The 19,241-nt window shown below is 34.4% G+C and overlaps 2 protein-coding genes across 3 annotated transcripts in view; one reads left to right on the top strand and one right to left on the bottom strand.

Annotated features, from left to right (window-relative positions):
• On the top strand, positions 1–2,842 carry LOC132553175 (leukocyte elastase inhibitor-like). Its single transcript, XM_060217398.1, has one exon. It carries the CDS (start codon positions 371–373, stop codon positions 1,550–1,552), a length of 1,182 nt encoding a protein of 393 aa, XP_060073381.1. The 5' UTR covers positions 1–370; the 3' UTR covers positions 1,553–2,842.
• Positions 2,843–3,020: 178 nt separating this feature from the next.
• LOC132553179 (proline-rich protein 5-like) overlaps positions 3,021–19,241 on the bottom strand; it is a 38,847-nt gene continuing 22,626 nt past the window's right edge. For both annotated transcript variants that reach the window (XM_060217405.1, XM_060217404.1), the window contains 9 exons: positions 18,532–18,666; positions 18,055–18,135; positions 14,906–14,954; positions 11,893–11,950; positions 10,238–10,329; positions 9,694–9,769; positions 8,300–8,367; positions 7,363–7,525; positions 3,021–6,942 (listed from right to left, as the gene is read on the bottom strand). In XM_060217405.1, the coding sequence (XP_060073388.1) occupies positions 6,761–6,942; positions 7,363–7,525; positions 8,300–8,367; positions 9,694–9,769; positions 10,238–10,329; positions 11,893–11,950; positions 14,906–14,954; positions 18,055–18,135; positions 18,532–18,666 (904 nt within the window). In that variant the 3' untranslated portion in view covers positions 3,021–6,760. The remainder of the gene's footprint in view (positions 6,943–7,362; positions 7,526–8,299; positions 8,368–9,693; positions 9,770–10,237; positions 10,330–11,892; positions 11,951–14,905; positions 14,955–18,054; positions 18,136–18,531; positions 18,667–19,241) is intronic.

Raw genomic sequence — 19,241 nt, 5'->3', positions numbered from 1 at the left:
TGTATGGACGCTACAGCAATTTCCTTATTATTACCCGTAAGGTGTATGTACATGAACACAAAAGAGGACGGAAAGGGATAAAAGCTAATAATTGGGCGTAAACTGTTACACTGGGTTTGTGACATGACAATTTATTGGTGTTGTTGGCTACAAATGTGAATATACACAGCTAGCCTACATCACAAGGACTGTTTCATCTGGATGGTTTTGTAACACCAAGTGCGATATAACACGTTCAAGTGGTCTGACTTTTACTGTGGGAAAAACAAATACATCGTGCTTATCAGTGTACGTTTGTCCGTTAAGGAGAGAAACGATATTTTTCGCTGGATTGTGTCTCCTTGGTGAGGATTATATATTTTAAGCGAAAATGGCAACTTATCAACAGCAGCAGCAGCAGCAGCAACCAGTGATGATGTTAACAACATACAGCGATGGAGTCACTGAATTTACCTGCGACTTATATAGAGAGGTGTGTCGGGGAGAGGCTATTAACTCCGTGCTATCGCCGTACAGCGTTTCAGCAGCCCTGATGTTAGCGATGCTCGGAACAGAAGGGACATCCAGAAGACAGATTATCGAAGTACTTTGTTTGAATGACGTTCTAACAGAGAATATTCATGAAGAGTACCGTAAACTCCATTCGGAACTTAATGAAACTGGAAGTGATGTATTGAGAATTGCCAACAAAATATTCTCAAAGGAGGGATTGAAACTGAAAATAGACTATACAGAAAACTCCAAATTGTATTATGGAAGCGAAATGGAATTATTGAACTTTGGCGAAGATCCTGAGGGTTCTCGAAAGACAATCAATGACTGGGTTGAAGCACAGACTAACAATAAAATTCAGGATTTGATTCCCGCAGGGTCTATCAATGCGTTGTCTCTGATAGTTCTTGCCAATGCAATCTACTTTAAAGGGAGCTGGGAAACAAAGTTCCCTTTGGACTCGACATCAAAACGGAACTTCCATGTTAGCCTTACAGAGTCCATGAGTGTGGATATGATGAAAACAAGTAAACTAACTATTCCATTCGGTTGGTTCGGAAAGTATGACTGTACAGCTGTCGAGCTGCCGTACCAGGGCAAGAGAAGAAGCATGGTCATCCTTTTGCCAAATTCAGTTGATGGACTTTCAAAAATCGAGGACAATCTCTCTGTAATAATGATCAATGAAATAGTAAAAGGAATGCGGCGTCAGGAAATAGAGGTGGCACTACCGAAGTTTAAGATTGAAGCAAATTTTGATCTCAAGAGGGTGCTCTCAAAACTTGGAATTCAGGATGTGTTTTCTGCAGGAAATGCCGATTTAAGCGGAATGTTTGATTCACCCCCTGCTGACGCACATATCAGTGACGTAGTACACAAGGCATTTGTTGAGGTGAATGAAGAGGGAACAGAAGCAGCTGCGGCGACCGCAATAATGGTGCGTGCAATGAGTATCACTCAGCAGTTCGTAGCTGATCACCCCTTCGTTTTCGTTATCCGCGATGTTATTTCAGGAACTGTCCTTTTTATCGGAAAATTCACGCGCCCATCGTTGAGTTGAACATTTCGTTTACTTTTTGCTGTGAATCAGGAACTAGGAAAGAACCATCTGCTTAACCAGTAGTTATCTTTTTACCAATCGAGCGCCTATAAACTGGAGAAGAAGCATAGGTGTTTGAACTTGACGATAATTCTAAAGTCTGTAGAAAATGCCAGGACGCAAAACAAATTTGATCACCAAGGAATTTTAAACATAAAGCGATCATGATACGTTAAATACAAGTAAAATTGCTTTAATGTGAAGATATAATATATTGACATTGCAGACTTTCATTGCTTCTTGCTTTTTGATGTATTAACAAGAAAATAAATTATGATTTATGAAGATTTAAGTGGACATGCTGTTTAAAAAGATATATTATTTGACGACTTTGTTGATATATATAAAAAAATTGAGTTGCGGATATTTTCCCCCCATTATATCAGTGTTTTGCAAATGGAAAATACATTCTACCATATTATACATGTACATTTCCGTATGTATTTATTAGTCTTACGCATCGCATAACTATTTAAGGAGCATACTACGTTTGGCATAAAACATTTGCTTGCAATTCATTTAACTAATTTGAAAAACAAATCACAAGACTGAGCATGGTTATTTTTATAATCACTTTTAGCCTATATCGTAATAACATCGAGGAATTAGCATAATACATATAAAATAGTAACATTAATCGGCATGTTAACAAAAATGATGGAAGATTTTTTTGTTATTCAAAATACACTATACTGTATGATCATATTTATTTGCGGAACAGAATTTTCGTGACTTTTCATGGTGAAAAAGTTACATTTTCGTGGACATTTGATTTTACGGAAAAAAAGAGCTAAATAAATACTCATACTAATTAAGATCATATGAATTCATTGATTAAGATTATCCACGGAATTAACGAAAATAAATTTCCCACGAAAACTTATTATTCTACAGTATGTAATACCGTCGCAATGTTGTTTTACCGTTTCTTTTGTTTGTTTTCTCGAACACATGTTATAAAAGAATCACTGTTTTGATAATACAGTGTATGTTCCCTTTTGATTAATTTATCATTCTCTGATATACAATGTGTGTAATAAGAAGAGCTTTTTGCTATAAAATTTCATTAAATCAGAATGCAATTTGTTGTGCGGAGAGGGCTTAATTAATGTTGTAATAACTTGTGTCCAATCCCGCTACTGATGATTTTATGGCAATGAAATATGTTAGAATTGAAAAAAAATGCGATTAGAAACAAATTGTGTTGTTTGCAAATATAATAAAAATGCCCTTGTGGAAATCATACTTAAACGATGAATGTATGGAATACGTTATTTATATTTATAAACATTTTACAACTATTCTTCAATTTCTTATGCGGAAATTGTCCCAGGTAGACGGACATGTGACACCAAACCTATTACGTCAGATTCGGCAATCTAACCCTAGTCTCCATTGTTAGTGGAAGACAAAATTACGTGACACAGAGTAACATTTTGAACATGTTTATTTAACAAAATGATTAATCAGAACGTTTGCAATATACTAGCTGCCATAACAATATATCTGTGTGTAATAATTTACATCCCTTGTTTGCTACCATTACAAACATGTAAAATATTCCATGCACTTAAACACCGTCTAGTGTGACGTGTGCTTTCATTTCCTGTTTTGTAATATGCGTTTTACATCATAAATCTTATCAGTGTATAACATACCGCGGCTCCATAAAACCACATACGGGAGTGAACACCTCAAAACTGAAAACGGACATTGCAGATCTGTTTTCTGAAATGTTATTAACATTGAAATCTATTTATAGATTAGAATCATTCAACGGTAAACATTTTGAAACTATTCCGAGTAGTGTTACAAAGTAAAGTAGGGATAAATTGATAAATTAACTACATGTAGGTACTCTACTCATGTAGACTATTGTTGTAATATGATTTTAACTAATTCGTATGATATAAGCATAGTCATATCTTATAAATTTAGGAAAACAGCGTATTCATGTTCAATATTTGCCTTTTAATTATTTTGTCATCACTTCCATGTCACAATTTTTCTGCTGCTTCTAGTCTTGAAGATACAAACTTTGCTGCGTAATTTGAGGAATCTCTGATTTTTTTTATTTGTTCTTTTTTTTTTTTTTGAGCTTTCGAATGACAGACTTTTAAAAATTAATGACTTTCTTAACACGAGAAATACTGCCATGCAATTATTTTAAAGTGTTTAATTGAAAGGGGAATGCAAAATTATTGGAAAGAAGGTAAATTCCCTTAGAGCGAGGAATACATCACTAAAAAGATTGACTTAGTGTCTATGGAGGAGTGCTGATTTATTTACATCTAGCATCTTTTGATAAAAAAGAGTTTACTTGAACGTTTAATTAATACAAAGATCTTGAAAACCATAACATCAAAAAACAGCCTTTTTGACTGCGTGAAAATAACAACTTTTTTGATTAATCAGATCACTGCATTCGCAGTAAAAATAAAATTGCCCAGAGTGCCTTACGGACTTCAGGAAAGATAACTCTGTCTTTTAAATATGACAGGAAACTCTCACTTAATTAACTGAATTAATCAATAAGTGTGTTGTATTTACTTACTTCATCATAAATTATTTGAAGACTGGTGCCTTGGATTTGAAATTATACTATCTGGTAGAATAACGATGGTAGAACATTCATATAAACAAAGCTGGCATGTCAAAGCTGGAATCAATGAACTAAAAAAGGTGTGAATATGATGCAATACACTCGTGTAAAACATCGGAGTTTACACGCCAGTCAGTGAAATATACTTCATCAAGAAACTCTAAAATGATATTGTTTATTATTGTTAACTTACACTCTAATCCGGAAGAATATGGCTCTACTATCACATATCTCACACTGAATGGAAAGGAATGTAAAAGTATGTTTCTTACACATTTCCTTGCAAATATTCTCAGAACCAATCATTTCCAGTAATACCATTTTTGATATTTTTGTTACGTAACAAAGCATTTGACAACACGGTTGATACAACTGAAATAGCAGAATCTACAGCAAATTACACCAGAAAAAGTGTTTTCAAAACGAAGTAAATCCAATGTTAACAAGAACTGTTTAAATAGGTTTAAACAAACAAAGAAAATACCAGCATGTTAACAGAATCATTATCCAAACTTAACTTCAATAGGCAAAGGGCAAAAAGACTCCCGAAAAACAGAAAAACTTTCCCATCACTTTCCTAAATATGTGGGAAAATGCATTGTTTTTAATATAAACAAAACAAGAAATATTAACGATTAAGCATTACAATGTACAGAGCAAAATAACTTACATCACTAGAAGAGTTTTGTCCTGAAAAATGTATGTACATGGACATGCTTGTATTACAGGTAATTGATAACACACAACTTTATATAAATACTAAAGTATATAATATTATCACAAAAAATTGATCATGGAATTTCCAATGGTTATATCACCATAGGGAATGTCTGACGGATAAGCGTACGCAGCAATATTGTTCTTTGACAAATATTCTTCAGTGTACGCAAATCAAACTCATCAAAGGAATACTATTATGCATTAGTTATATGTCACTTATGTAATATACCCTGTGGCGTTAGACATTGGCTTCGCCAGTCAGGAATTGACTGTATCGTTATAATATGAACATTTTGACCAAAATTATTTAAAATGACAATTCAGATATAACACACTAAAGTTTACCACAATGTTACTAATGACATGCAATTCCATGACAACGAGAACCTGCTCTGTAGACATTATTATTGACCTTTGCATATTAAGGAATGGCAGACAGACGAACTGTAAATTACACACATAATACTATTTCCTTACCAAATCCTTGAACAATTTTTGAACTCTTGTATACAGGATATGAACTTCAGGTGGGGAATTTAATTAAAATATTCTCATTAACTGCATATCTATGTAGTCAGATGAAGTAGTTCGGAGATAGTACCAGCTGTCATAGTTTTAAAAAACCTTACTGCTTCTTGTGCTCGTTTGAGGAACCACATTAACATTTACTATTATGTATAAATACCTTGTAGGATGCATTCTACTGAGTAACTTTCGTTTATTTTATTTTACGAAGTTTGTGAGGGCTTTTTCCTCTCTGCCTTTGTACCAAAATAATCACTGCTATTTACCATTTATCAACGATGTATTTGGTAAAAAACCCGGCTTCACTTAGTATTCCACTGTCCTCGCCACTATCATTTAACAACATTGCTGACGATTTACGTCGCAATAATATTTTCGGTGAATGAGAAAGGTTGATTATTTCATAATTTCCTGTTGCAGAAACAGTCTGACTACAACTGTTTTGGCATGTGTTTGAGTGTGCGTAGCTTAGTTAAGTATTTAGCAGTATCATCTATACTTAATGCAACAGATAACAAGAAAAATTCCATTTGCCGACAAACCCGTCTGTCTAGGAGAAAACACCATCCAGCGCGTCATCACTGTATGCAGCAAACTTATTGTCTAAGAATAGCGTCATCCATTTCGCTGCATATCTTACATGTGTTAAGATATGTGGTATGAACAATAATTCCAGGTTGAGTACACAAGAAGTCTCAATCCTTGTATGATATATTTTGACCAAGTCCTTAACTCAAACACAGTGTTTGGGCGTTGGATTATTTCTATCTACATCTTAATAAGATCAAACATCATGGTGCTGAATGCTGAACCTTGAAAATCTTATACTTGGACTGCGAACACTGCTAAGGGGAGATAGATACTGTTAATTTAATAAGAGATCTTCACTGTAAAACTGTTGTTCTGATTCTTGATGTGTTTCATTCGTGTGGTGCCAAGCTTGCACTTACGATAACAATAATCCTGTTTCCCTTGGAATGAAATACACAATATAATACTGATAGGTTGATGATAGCAACCGCTGTTATATTTGGCAAACATGCGAACACATTATCGAATTATCCAATCGAAAAGCTGCAAAATCTGCTTCTAGGAAGTTTGCCAACCACAATGACATAATCAGAGATGTAATTCCGGTCTCAATATCTACAGAATATTGAATTTGGTGATTTATATGACGTCACGGATTATTCAGTATATCCAGTAATCGTCGTTATGTTTAATCAGTAGTGTATAGCTCACTATCCGATCAGATATCACATATCAATTAAATAACATTTATCACTGACGTCATAATAGAAGGCAAAATAGAACCATTGACGTCACGTCTGTATGCTATGTCTTCTTCCGCCTAAACTGTCTTGTTCTCTGACAGGCGCAAGAAAGTGATTACTAAAGAGATTGTGTCCGTTCCCTAATCTATTATGTGGTGACTTTAGAGAGGGAATGTTTGCGGACTTTGGCCTTGAAGGTCGCGTGTCAAGGTCATAAGCCTCCGTTTTTTCTGTAACAAATAAAACACATGTTACATGTTATCTACAATCTTAGTAATATTATTCGAAATTTCATCGTTATGATAACTGACCATCCAGGGAACGCCTATTTGATATCTGAGTAAGCTCTTTAAAATATCTGCTATAAGATGACAGAAACGATACATTATGTATGTATATCACACTGTGTTTAGGGATTAATGATGTTAAATCTCTACCTAGTAGTAATCTCCAGAGCACGACAGCATTAGCTTTGATTATTCTGTGCGTACGTAATTAGAAGTTCGTATTAAACAATGACCTAATCCGTCTTATTTCAGATATAGAAATCAGCGTTACAAAATAGCAACAAACAATCGGTACATCGTTATTGATAGTTTTTGAAGGAAGGAAAATCAATGCATTTACAATATTTACAAAACACTTGGTACCTGTTTGGAGAAGTCTAGTCGCTGGCTTCAACGATGTTTTCACGACTGGGGTACTTGAACCTTCATATAGACCGAAAAATCCAAGGTAAGGGGAGATTACTCTGGCAGCCAAACGTTCAAGTCTAGCATAGTTCTCGGTGGGAGGTGAACCGTCGTGTACACTCTATGAAAAAGATGTAACCTACTTACTGTAGAATATAAAATAATATTTTATGAAGATAAATGAGCATTTAAGCCCGAAAACGATGAATATATGTTCTCGCTTTTCAATGTGTTGGATTTTTTGCTTTTAAGCCCTCGACATTTTACCAAGACTGTTTGTTTTGTTAATGATATCAAAATTGCTTTTCAATACCTGCATACCTTAGTTGAAATCATAGCTGTGTATTAAAAAAAACTGATATCTACCAAAGACAGTACTTGTGATTTTGTATCAGCCAAAGTCATTCACGTGTTTCATTTCAATCTTTAATTTGTTGTGTCCTATCAATATCAAAGTCATTCCACGTCGCTCTTCAGATTGGTACATAATGATTTAACTTAATTATGTACATGAGACATCCCAACACAGACGCTCACCGATTTTTAGTAAAACAAGCTGACTTTCGGCAACAACCGAGTGCCCTTTAGTCGTACTTATCATTGTAAGTAGTATTCTGTGACAACTTTTCTAACTAAAAGTACATGTAAAAGTTTGTGTATTGATTGTGTATTTGACAAATGGTAGCAAAAGCTATTTGCTATATTGCAAACTTATTCATTATTTATCCTATAACGTATGCACGTAATTTATTGCTCTTGTTTTTGTTTTTTCTGGCATCAAAATATTTTCTGTCGGATGCATTCAGCACGAATACATAACCTTGATCTATCCCTGGTAGTTACGTGTTTAGTTGAAGACAAAATTAATACCTGTATTTTAATTGTCCACACTTACCAATAAGACTAAAAACATCTGACGTATAGCTGCAGGGACTTCATCTGGCAAAACTGACCCCAGCGACTCTGAAATAGACACTACAAGTATTAACCTCAGTACGATGTAATATAACAAACAGTTAATGAACAAACAATTAACTACAACACTGACCATTGCCTTACCAAAAATGCATAAGCATTGTAAAAGTGTTCATGAAATTAGTGTGATATTAAAACAATAGATCAGTGTAATTAATCATTGTTTTAGAATAAAATTTCAAGCATCCTTCGGAAACGATACGATGCACAATGTGATAACGTGCAGGGATATATGATGTGTATGTGACGGTCACCGTAAAGAAAAACATTTTGGTACTCAGACATTTAATGTAACAGTTAATTATATATTTTTATAATAATAGCATCCTTTAGTTTTTTATATACATGTCGTATATTTATGCAGGAGAACAAATCCTGTTAGTCCAACAGTATATCAGATTTACAAAAACCTGCTGCATAAGTAAACGCTTAATGTCAATTGATATGTAAAACGAAAACAAAAATCAAATTAAATCTCGATATGAAAATATTTTTGGTGCAACAGTTGATTGTTGGACAAGTTATTACATTCTATTCCCTCTCATATGCATATATACATGAATAATTAATTTGGTCACGTCTAGGAAACACTGACATCTCGTCACATTCTAAACATCTTTCCTGATGCAAATCATGTCCATTACATCCATGTAAAATGGAATCTCATTAACACAAGGTCTATATAAGTGTATCAACATCTCTGATTGTTCGTTGTCATCGTTTTTCAATAGACAAAATACACATCTAACTAAAACTAGGAAACGTCCGAATATCTTATGTGTTGTCATATCGCTCTCTGTTACAGTCGATTTCATCTGTTCAAAGATTGGAGGATAAACCTGCTTTAACTTAACTGCCTAATACATGAGCGTTTGTTCTGCATTTTTACCAATCATACAATGTATGTCAACTGTCTTATATCATGACCTTCATAATACTTCTTTTGAAAATGACTTTTCTATATCTACCATCAATATTCAAAGATAATCGACAAAAACATGCTATATTGATACATATTGCCTTATCGTGTATCACCGAGACATTGCTCAACAACAACTTACTGTGTTCGGTTAAATGTGATTCGGTACATATATTTTGACGTCATAAGGATATGAGTTAAACAGTATTGTTGGGCGTTGTCAGCATGGTAAGGCAAATTACAATCACATTTTGTTTAGGACTTCTACCGACTTTAATGATTAACAAAGGTTATATTGACATTGATGATTAAATGATTTGAAAGATATGAACGACATGATAGAACACTGTCACTGTTGAAGATAAGGATTGACAGACAGGTTATATTGATATTACCTTCTATTCCAACCTTAAGAACGACGACGTCACGGAATTCCAGTAAAGTCGCTTTTCGTATGGAAGTATCCTTTGTCTGAAGAGAAACGTATCATATTCTGTTGATGTTACAATCATAATCAAGCATTTTCGGCAGACTCGGTTTAAAAAAAAAACAACGATGTGAAAACAAGACTACATCTCTAACAAAAAAATCGGTGAAATCGGAGCATCAATGATTTACACAGAAACTAGACTAAAAAATGGATCGACCAATATATATGTTGCCCTCTTATTTTATCGATTTCAAGTTTAGCTTACTTTTTAGTCGAAATGTCGATGTTCTCTTTTAATAAGAGGTTCAACAAGCAAAACTAATGTAAAACAAATGTTCTTAAATTTGTGGATCTAATATGGTCGTTTGTCAATGTTGACGTAGTGCAAAACAACAAACATAATTAGATAGAAAGGAATCAAGCTTCTTAAAACAATTATTTCGTGTCAATATGGCCTACAAGATAGTTTTACATACAAAGAAACTAAAGTCGTTATATCAACCTCTTACCGGAAGTGGATAAAACATAGCTTGTAATGTAGGGAGGATCTCGCATTGAAGGTAAGACCACTGCTCGCCCATCTTTTTCAGTAATACAGATCCTGGAAAATAATGAGATGGTTATTAGATATTGATATTGTACTGATATTGAAGAATCAGTTAAGTCTCCGTATCCCCTATAACACATGGATGTCAACCTAATATCATTACAATCAAATCGCTTTAAAATTGTATATTATTTTTGAAACAGTATCAAAATATGGCATTCTATGGTAATCGTGGTATGTTTTCAATTAAGTAAAAATCGTTAAAAGTCAATATTGAAAAGAAGAACTGGAAAAACATAGCAAATGCAACAATTGATAGCCAGACAAGATAAACTAGAAGCCGATGGATGCTCCCCGAAAGGGCAAGTTCTGACAAAATTTAAGTATGAAAAATAACAGGACAAAAAAGCTCCTAAATGATGCAAACAAAAATTATTGTACATTGCACTTCTCATTATCGAAATATATATACCTATGAAGTTTCATGTTAATACCTCTTACAGTTTTTGTGATATGCTCCGAACAAAATCATGACGGACGGACGGAGTGGAGACTAAATGCTCCCCGAAGTATGCTCTCCCTTCGGGTAGCATAAAAACAGCAAAACAATCGCACAATATGTTGCAACTTCTTGGACAACACGAATAAAGAAAAAACTACATCACTGTAACAATGGAGTAGTTAATCCCTACAAATGACATCTATAAAGATCTGCCAACAACTATTCCAATCAAAAGTTCAGATTCTGAAAAATATCTTCCAATAAAATGTGTGTACATGTATTGTATCAACAGACTGTTGAAGGATACACCGAATGAATATTCTTGCTGAAAATATAATTATGAGATACCTGGTATTGAAAGTCATTTTGTTTGCTGAAACACCAGCTTCTGGAAAGTCTTTACTGGTAGTAATGACTAGTTTTGGTCGATAAACTGATTCCGTCTGAAGACTGTTTCCGACATTTGAACATAATACAACTGATAAGGTGTGATTCAATACGTTTCCTCAACATATTAAAATGTAAACTAACGTGGGTGGCTTTATCTCATTCTTTCACGAAGTATTGTTTAAATGTAATATTCGATTCGAAATGAAATCCTCCCAGGCATGCAATTACAGCAAAATTATTTGTAATCATCTTAGATATACATAAAATTTGAATCAATGATCCAAAACGTCAGCTTATAGAATGTGTCTGGAACGATCGTATGTTCGGAACTAACTATCAATATGTGTCGCTTGCAACTTTACATCTCAAACATTTGAGTTACCTGACTCCGTGACCAATAAATAACATTAACAAGTCTTATCTATCTTATCTGGCTGTCATACTATAATATAGATAAACGAACTAAAAAGGACTTTCGCTGACTACAATTTCACGCATTTTATAATTATAGAAATAGATACATCTAACACATTGTATACATTTAGTAATTTGGTTGGTACCCCACGGGACTATAACTATATAACAGTTTCCTGTGACGTGGTCAAATATTCATTTCTCTCAATGTATACATGTATATGCACTATGTATGTATTTTGAAAAAATGTACTGATGATTCTTAAAAAACCTTTAAAGAACTAAATTATTTAAGTTATTGAAATCCCTACCTAAATCATTTTTCATTCCCTCTCTCAGGATCACCATTCCTTTCTTCAACAACTTGTCCTGTAATGAAAACAAATCATTGAAATTCATAATGAAATAATTTTGAGAACTGAAATTACATCATCATATTTTATTAAAGCAAACCCCACGTCCTCGAACTCAGTTTAGCGAATGTCTCGATTCATCCATGTGATTTCTAAGTTCTAAACGTGTCCTTAATAAATTATTTGACGCTGGGTAATTCCAACCGTACTTCCTCGAATCTGTATCAATAGCCATCCATTTATGTTCATATCATCCTTTTTAAATTGACCAAAATATCCTACAGGACAGCATACTAAACTTTTACTTTCATGTTTGCATCGTATACTTGCATAAACCTGTACATTCGTGGATTCGTAAGTCTTACTTGATATTTGTTCGCTATTGAAAGACATTTTGTATGTAACATTCGCTGAAGGGAATATGTTTCATGATCAGCACACCAGTCTCACAGAGCTCAGAGCTCAAGCCACGTTGAGAAAAATCATATCACATATCGCCTTTCCGGCTAGTTTTCTTTAATTTGTGTGCCTTGCAAGATCAAACGAACGCATAATAATGAATTTATAAATCACTTGTAAATCACAATACAAGTCCCACTTTTGGTAATTTTGACAGAGACTACATGGTCTTAATGGTATTCAGGCCCAAAGTCTAAAACCATCGTTTTCCTAATTCAACAAGCCGGTTTGTGTAAGACTTTACCTTAAGCAAGATATCGGTACAAATACTGCAAGGTCAAAGGTATACTTGGAAGGAGACCTGACGGAGGCATAACACCCAACAACTATGTCTACAGACATGTGTCTGTAGTATATTTATTAGAATGATCGATTTCCACGACCGTTTGGCCCATATCGTCCTTCAAAATGTATCTACTTGGTGATGACCACAGTTCGTATTGAGTAATCTCAGTAAACGGTGCAAGGATTTTCATATGTATAGTTGTATTTGTAATTGTGTAGTAGTGAAACTCTCCTAGGCAAAGGCGATCGATAGCTCAAACAGCTGTTTACAAAAATCCTTCATTAGGTGAAAGGCATAGATATTCTTGTAAATGGATAAAAGCAGATTTTATTGCCATATAAGCAGCATATGTTGTAGTCATAGTGCATCTGTGGATAAGGATAGTTGTCTATTATCTGCTTTGTATGAAATAGAACTAATTTTTAAGCCCGTTTGGAAGAGATGATATGATGTAATGATAGTCCATCTGTACTAAGGTTATTTATCTATAATCCTCTTTGCATAACATATAACTATTAAACCCGCTTTGAACAGACTCCGAGATTCAGCACCATTTCAAAATATATACCAGTTGTCAGTAGAATGTCACCGTTGTCATAAACGAACATCCAGAACATAAACATTCTAAAATATTTAATAGTTGATTCTCAAGTTTGAAATTTTTGGTAAACCTGTCATAATGAAACCTATTATAAATACAAAAGATCACAGCCACAGTTTCACCGTAAAGCTACAAAGACAAATAAGCTTTGCATCCTATTAACAGGTAATTGGCTTTCGTTATGGAGACCTGTCCACCCTTTCTTATCACATTAAGGAGATCATTGTGTTCAGTCTGACATTGACAAAACGTCTATATCATTAGTGTACGTATCTCCGCGTGCTTTTATCACGTCTATAATCATCCAGACATTATAGAAAAGGTGAAGGATTTTTTATGACATAATGACGGAAAACTGATTATTATCCACTTGCATAGTGCGCCATTTTAAATGTCATCACCTCCATTGCCTCACAGATTAGTTTGTGAAATACACAAAAGTATATATACTTTATATATTACGACATCGACATTCAAGTTACATGTACGTTACATTTAATAACTAACATCAGCGTTTAAGTACGTCTATTATTTCTTACCAAATGAAACCTAAACTATTTCGACCATAATGACAAGCCATGTAATGCATTTTAATTATTTTTCAGTTGAAAATTACGTATATTATTGAATTTTGGTGTTCCTCCTCATCTAGGTTTGGAAAATTGCTCTGTCAAATTCGGATCTTATTTAGCCGCCTACTAGCTTTCAGCAATTTAGACCAGTAGCATTACTGACGAGTCCTAGAAGGACGAAAAATCCTTCCGATACAATTTATTTCTACAATGTTATTTAAGGTTGATATTGAAAGCGTTTTCACTTCTGTGTTTTTGTAAGATCTTTTGAATTTCAAATACATGATCGTTTCTCAAATTTTATGTACGATTTGAACAACTAGTAAGTTTTTACATTACGTACATTTGCACTGACATGCTGAGATATAACCAGACTAAATTTACCTTTGTCATAGATAACATAAGCTACTACATGACTAACCATCATGCTCAAATAAGTTTTCTTTCACTCTGGATACCATTGACAATGAACGGGGATGTATATCTGCAGACAAAATCAATATTTACCTATCATTGAAATTAGTTATCTAAAAAATATGAATATTTTTCAGACAAAAGCAATACTGAAACAAATTCAATTAGTTGATAGAGGGATATGAATATTTGTAGATATATCGATACTTAAACATCAATTAGATTAGTTATTTGAAGGAGATGCATATTTTCAGACAAATAAATACTTCAATATCACTAAAATTAGTTGACAATGACAATGAAAGGGGATGAATATTTTCAGACAAACTGAATACTTAAAGATCATGTTTTAAAACATAATATAATTGAATTTTAATATCTAAGAAAATGACAAGGTCACAAATCATAAAATTATGGTACAAATTTGTAAAACTTCGCTCGTAATAGTTAAACTCGTTGTAATTTATTTATACTACACCTATAATAATTGATGTCCCTTCCTTTGATTTCGATTATATTTACATGTATTTATACAAATGTACTTCTTCCATAACAGTTGATTTCGTTTCAATTTATTTATTCTCCGCCCAAAACAGCTGATGTATCTTCTATTTATATACACTCTTTGCTGATACTTACTTTGTAATAATCAAATATTAGAGGTCCTGCGTCAGATTTGATCAGGTTTCTGTAATACAAATACACAAAATCAATTTCAAAGTATAATTGAAATGCAAATTAGAATGTAAAATGATATTAAATCTTCATCATCGATTCGCATACGAACTAAAACGTGTTAGCGAATAAGATCGAATTAATCCCGCAATGAAATCGTAGAGTTAATATTCTCACATATTTTGGATAGAAAACTTGCTACAACTAATACATATGTTCACTCAATGAATTATGACCAGTATTGTTTTAGCGTAATTACGTCTTTAAGTTTATATTTTCCCGTCCAGAATTTTTAATAGAATCTTCCCCTACCCTGAGGGTGTGATAGAGAAATCTCCAACCCGAGGGGTGATTTTTGTTGTTGTCTAACCCGAGGCTCTGCCGAGGGTTAGACTACAAAAAAATCACCCCGGGGGTTGGAGATTTCTCTGTCACATCCTCTGAGGGTAGGGGTTGATTATTTTTCTCCCACCCCATTATTTCCGCCACGACGTAAAAAAAAAAAAATCCCACGGTACAAGTGCCTGAATGGCGCATGAATATCACCATTCACGTTTCCAAAATTCTACATTCTTCCGCGAGAGCAAAATGACAGACTACAAACGCAATATGAATAACCATTAAAAATATTTATTTTTTGGTAATTAAATATTTTAATTAGCGATAGATACATGGAAATACTTGTATTGAACAACATTAACCTCCGTATCATTTATTAAGGTAGGGTAGGCTTGCCGCGAAGTCATGGACAAAAAGGGGATTTCCCAGTTTATAATGACGTCAATTGTTTATGCGCGCGAAAAATTGCAATGGTGTGAGTGTCACGCGTGTGTTCATTCAGAATCAGAGTCATAGATGATCCTCCGACGTTTATCTGTGTTCACTGGACAAGGATTGTTATAGTTAATGTTAACTGTGATGTTACAGTCGCGCATTACGGAACCTGCAAACAAAGCATCCACTCGTCGGTTTGAGTCAGTTGTGATAGCCGACTGAGGTCACCGAGTGCAGTCATGTGGGATAGATTTATCCTCCATGGGTGTTCCACATGGGACATGTCTATCCTACATGGGCAGAGGTGGGAGAATAAATGGTCTCCAGGTCAATATTATACAATGCCGAAATACAAATGATTCGCAATAAAACATCACCAGGTTTATTTTTCAACAAAAGGACAGCCATAATCTATAAATAACTTACCTAAACATTCAAAATTCCAGATATCGAAACAGATGGTATACATTGTAATTAATTCTATACTTTACAGTTGAACACTTTTATGACGCATGCGCAATGGTCATGTCCATTATCAGCAAGCGTTATTGTGACGTGTTGGTCCATTCCTCAAAGTTAAACGTAGTTATGGATATCGACATAACAACAGTGCAACATAACACACTGTCGGGATTAAAGACCTCATGATTCCACTGAAACCATTAGATTGTCAAATGTGGACCCGCCTCATTTGTATGGAATTCCTATCAGCAATGTTTATCATTGAACAAACCTTGTTGTCCTTTTCTCCTCAAAAATATGGAAAACTTAATATGAAGAAAATCCTTCAATCTTTATCTTACCTCAAAACGTCTGTCATGAGAGATGACATTGACATTTCCACCGGTGATGAAACTATTGTATGTTAGCTTTCTCGTTATGATTTTTTTTTCATTCATTTAACCGTGAATGGCAACTGAAATACATCTTTGAACTATACCTTTTTCCTCGGGTTCAAATACATCATTGAATGGATAGGATTACAAGAGGGTCTGGTAGCAATTACGTAACGAACTGTTGACATACAAATTGAAACCATTTGTGGCCTTTCTTAAGCGGTTGATTTGACTTCAAGTTAAGCAAGACAGGAAATACACATCTTCGTAAATTCATCTTTCTCCCTTTAGATACTAAATTAATTCCTTAACAAAACATGTTTTGATCCTATCGATCGTTTGCTGCACGAAATGGACACTGCACATTTTGCCACAAGCAGCACGTACATTTAAATAGTGAAGTCTATTCGATATTAAAGGAATTGCAGAAAAGGCTACAACAGGAAGGGGTCTTTCAATACAAATTAAGAATTAGGCACAGCAGAGCCCAATGATTAATTAACCTGTACGAGACAGTTGTTTCGTCCATCTAGGATTCGTCTGTGATGCTAGATGTCTAAAGTCTAAAGTACCACAAATTTCAGACATTTTTTCAAATTAATCAAAGCTTGGCATGTTAGCTCATTTAACAATAGCGCGGTCATTATTCTTGTTATCAATATGAATGCAGCCTGGGTAACAGATGATAAGCGTGGCATTCGTTTGCAAGTCATTATTATTGATATGTCACACAGATCGAATTGAATAAACGAGGGCAAAACATCAACACTGTAATATTTACATGGCGAAAACAACGCTAAAAAAAAAGTCTTGCGTTCTGGATGGGAAAGCGTCTTCAGCTTCACCGAAGACACAGAGCATGTAAGTAATGGTAGTATCACTTTCTCAAATGCCAGCATGGTTAACAACAACAAAACTACTTGCATCATCGAGAAATGTAAGACTTCCCTATGCGGGCATGGGCGCGACTATCAGTCTTCATCAATCTACATCTCTCGAACTTTTATGTTGAGATCTGTCAGCTTTTAATCGTGATATTGAGGACAACCTTCCTAATATCGAATCGACTGATACATGTAAACATGGTAGGTTTGGATACACTCATGCAGTATAACAGAATTAAAATGTCCCATGCACTAGACAAGATAATTTCCACAATCGATAATTTACTCGCGTCGGGGAAGTCATGAGCGATTTTAAATGTCAAAGCCTTGATCTATCACACGTGCAAACACAAACAAAACAATTATACATCCGCTCCCCTGGGGCGAATTGCTTCTCTGGCGTCAAAATTGAGTTCTAACACGTTACAATGAAATTAAACATGTTCTTTTAAATATCTGTCGTCGTATAACCTTTTTATTGCTCGGAGAATGCTTAGGACGAGGTCTGAAACGTGTTTGCTAATTTAGGCAATTTGGATGTTAAGGGGACATTTCACGTTTCCTCTGCTTTTAGACAGGTAATTATAAGAATACTAAAAACCAGAACAATTGAAAGTACCTAAGCGTTTCCTGTAAGACAGCTAATTCTCCCTCCTGCAGTTTCTTCCTCTGGAAGAGCTGTATTACTGCTATCTGTATACTGAAACGTAAACAATAACCTCAACACAAATATTACGAATTTCATGTTAGACAAGTATTTTTTAGTCAGTTTGTAAAAGGTTGGTCGTATCACCGAAAAAAGTGGTAAGGGCGATCTAAGACTTTTCACAACTGCATGGTTAATTGTCGTGTTTGGTTTGGAAATATAAGTTAATTCTTTTTTTTTACAGAAATAAAAAAACATTGAGCAGTAATTGGTTTCCACCATGAAGCGCATTAACATAATTAGATCAAATTACTTCACAGTGCGTTATGTGATTCGACAGGGTGCAGTGCTTCATCCTCAACAATATGAATACAATTAATGTGTGATTGTCCAAAACAACTTCTTCCGTCAGCTAATATCAGCAATTCTTTTGCCGTATACGTGACTTACCTTTCAAGTGTCTCATTTTTAGACGCATAATCGAGAACATTTCCGGCAGACAAACGTATCTGCGACGTCATAGATAGTCGCCTGCTACTGTGGGTGACTCCCTTCCATGCTTCAGCTACGTTAGCCAAACTATGTCTGTTTGAAACACAATTACAAATTAGTCTTAGAAACATTTCTTATTGTATTAGTTTGCGTGTACTTGATAACTGTTTTACATTATACACATACATTATGTATAAACATTGTTTTACATGCAAAATAACTTGCATGTACAAAATCTGCTGTGGAATTAAATCACTTCTGTATTAAACTGATGAAAAGTTGAAAAAGCACATCTGGTGTTTCTCAGTATTCAACGTCTCAACACATGACTTCTCTGTTGAATAGTCCGACATTTTGAAAATTATTTATGAAATTACAAACTCGTTTCATTGCATTAGATATTGACTCATGTTGAGTCAGATATTGGCATCGGCCAAATTGTCCGTGACTGACGCTTCAGTTTTATTCATGAGTGGGTGGGTATGGCCAAACTATCAGTCCCTTATGATTCAACTTCTGAGTCTACATGTTTTATTCATTGGTTTCAAATCGACTATAAAACATTGATTAACAATTGATTTCGTCCCACTGACTGTTTCCAAGGGTTGATAATGACAATATAAGATTTGCCCTTTTCTGTATTGTATTCTATTAGTCACTACCATATG

This window comes from Ylistrum balloti, unplaced genomic scaffold, assembly GCF_031769215.1.
Source record: "Ylistrum balloti isolate Yb309-2 unplaced genomic scaffold, AGI_CSIRO_Ybal_v1 Utg370302, whole genome shotgun sequence".
NCBI classification, from domain to species: Eukaryota; Metazoa; Mollusca; class Bivalvia; order Pectinida; family Pectinidae; genus Ylistrum; species Ylistrum balloti.
Note: the sequence above shows the minus strand (reverse complement) of the source record. Positions and strands in the feature narration are given on the sequence as shown.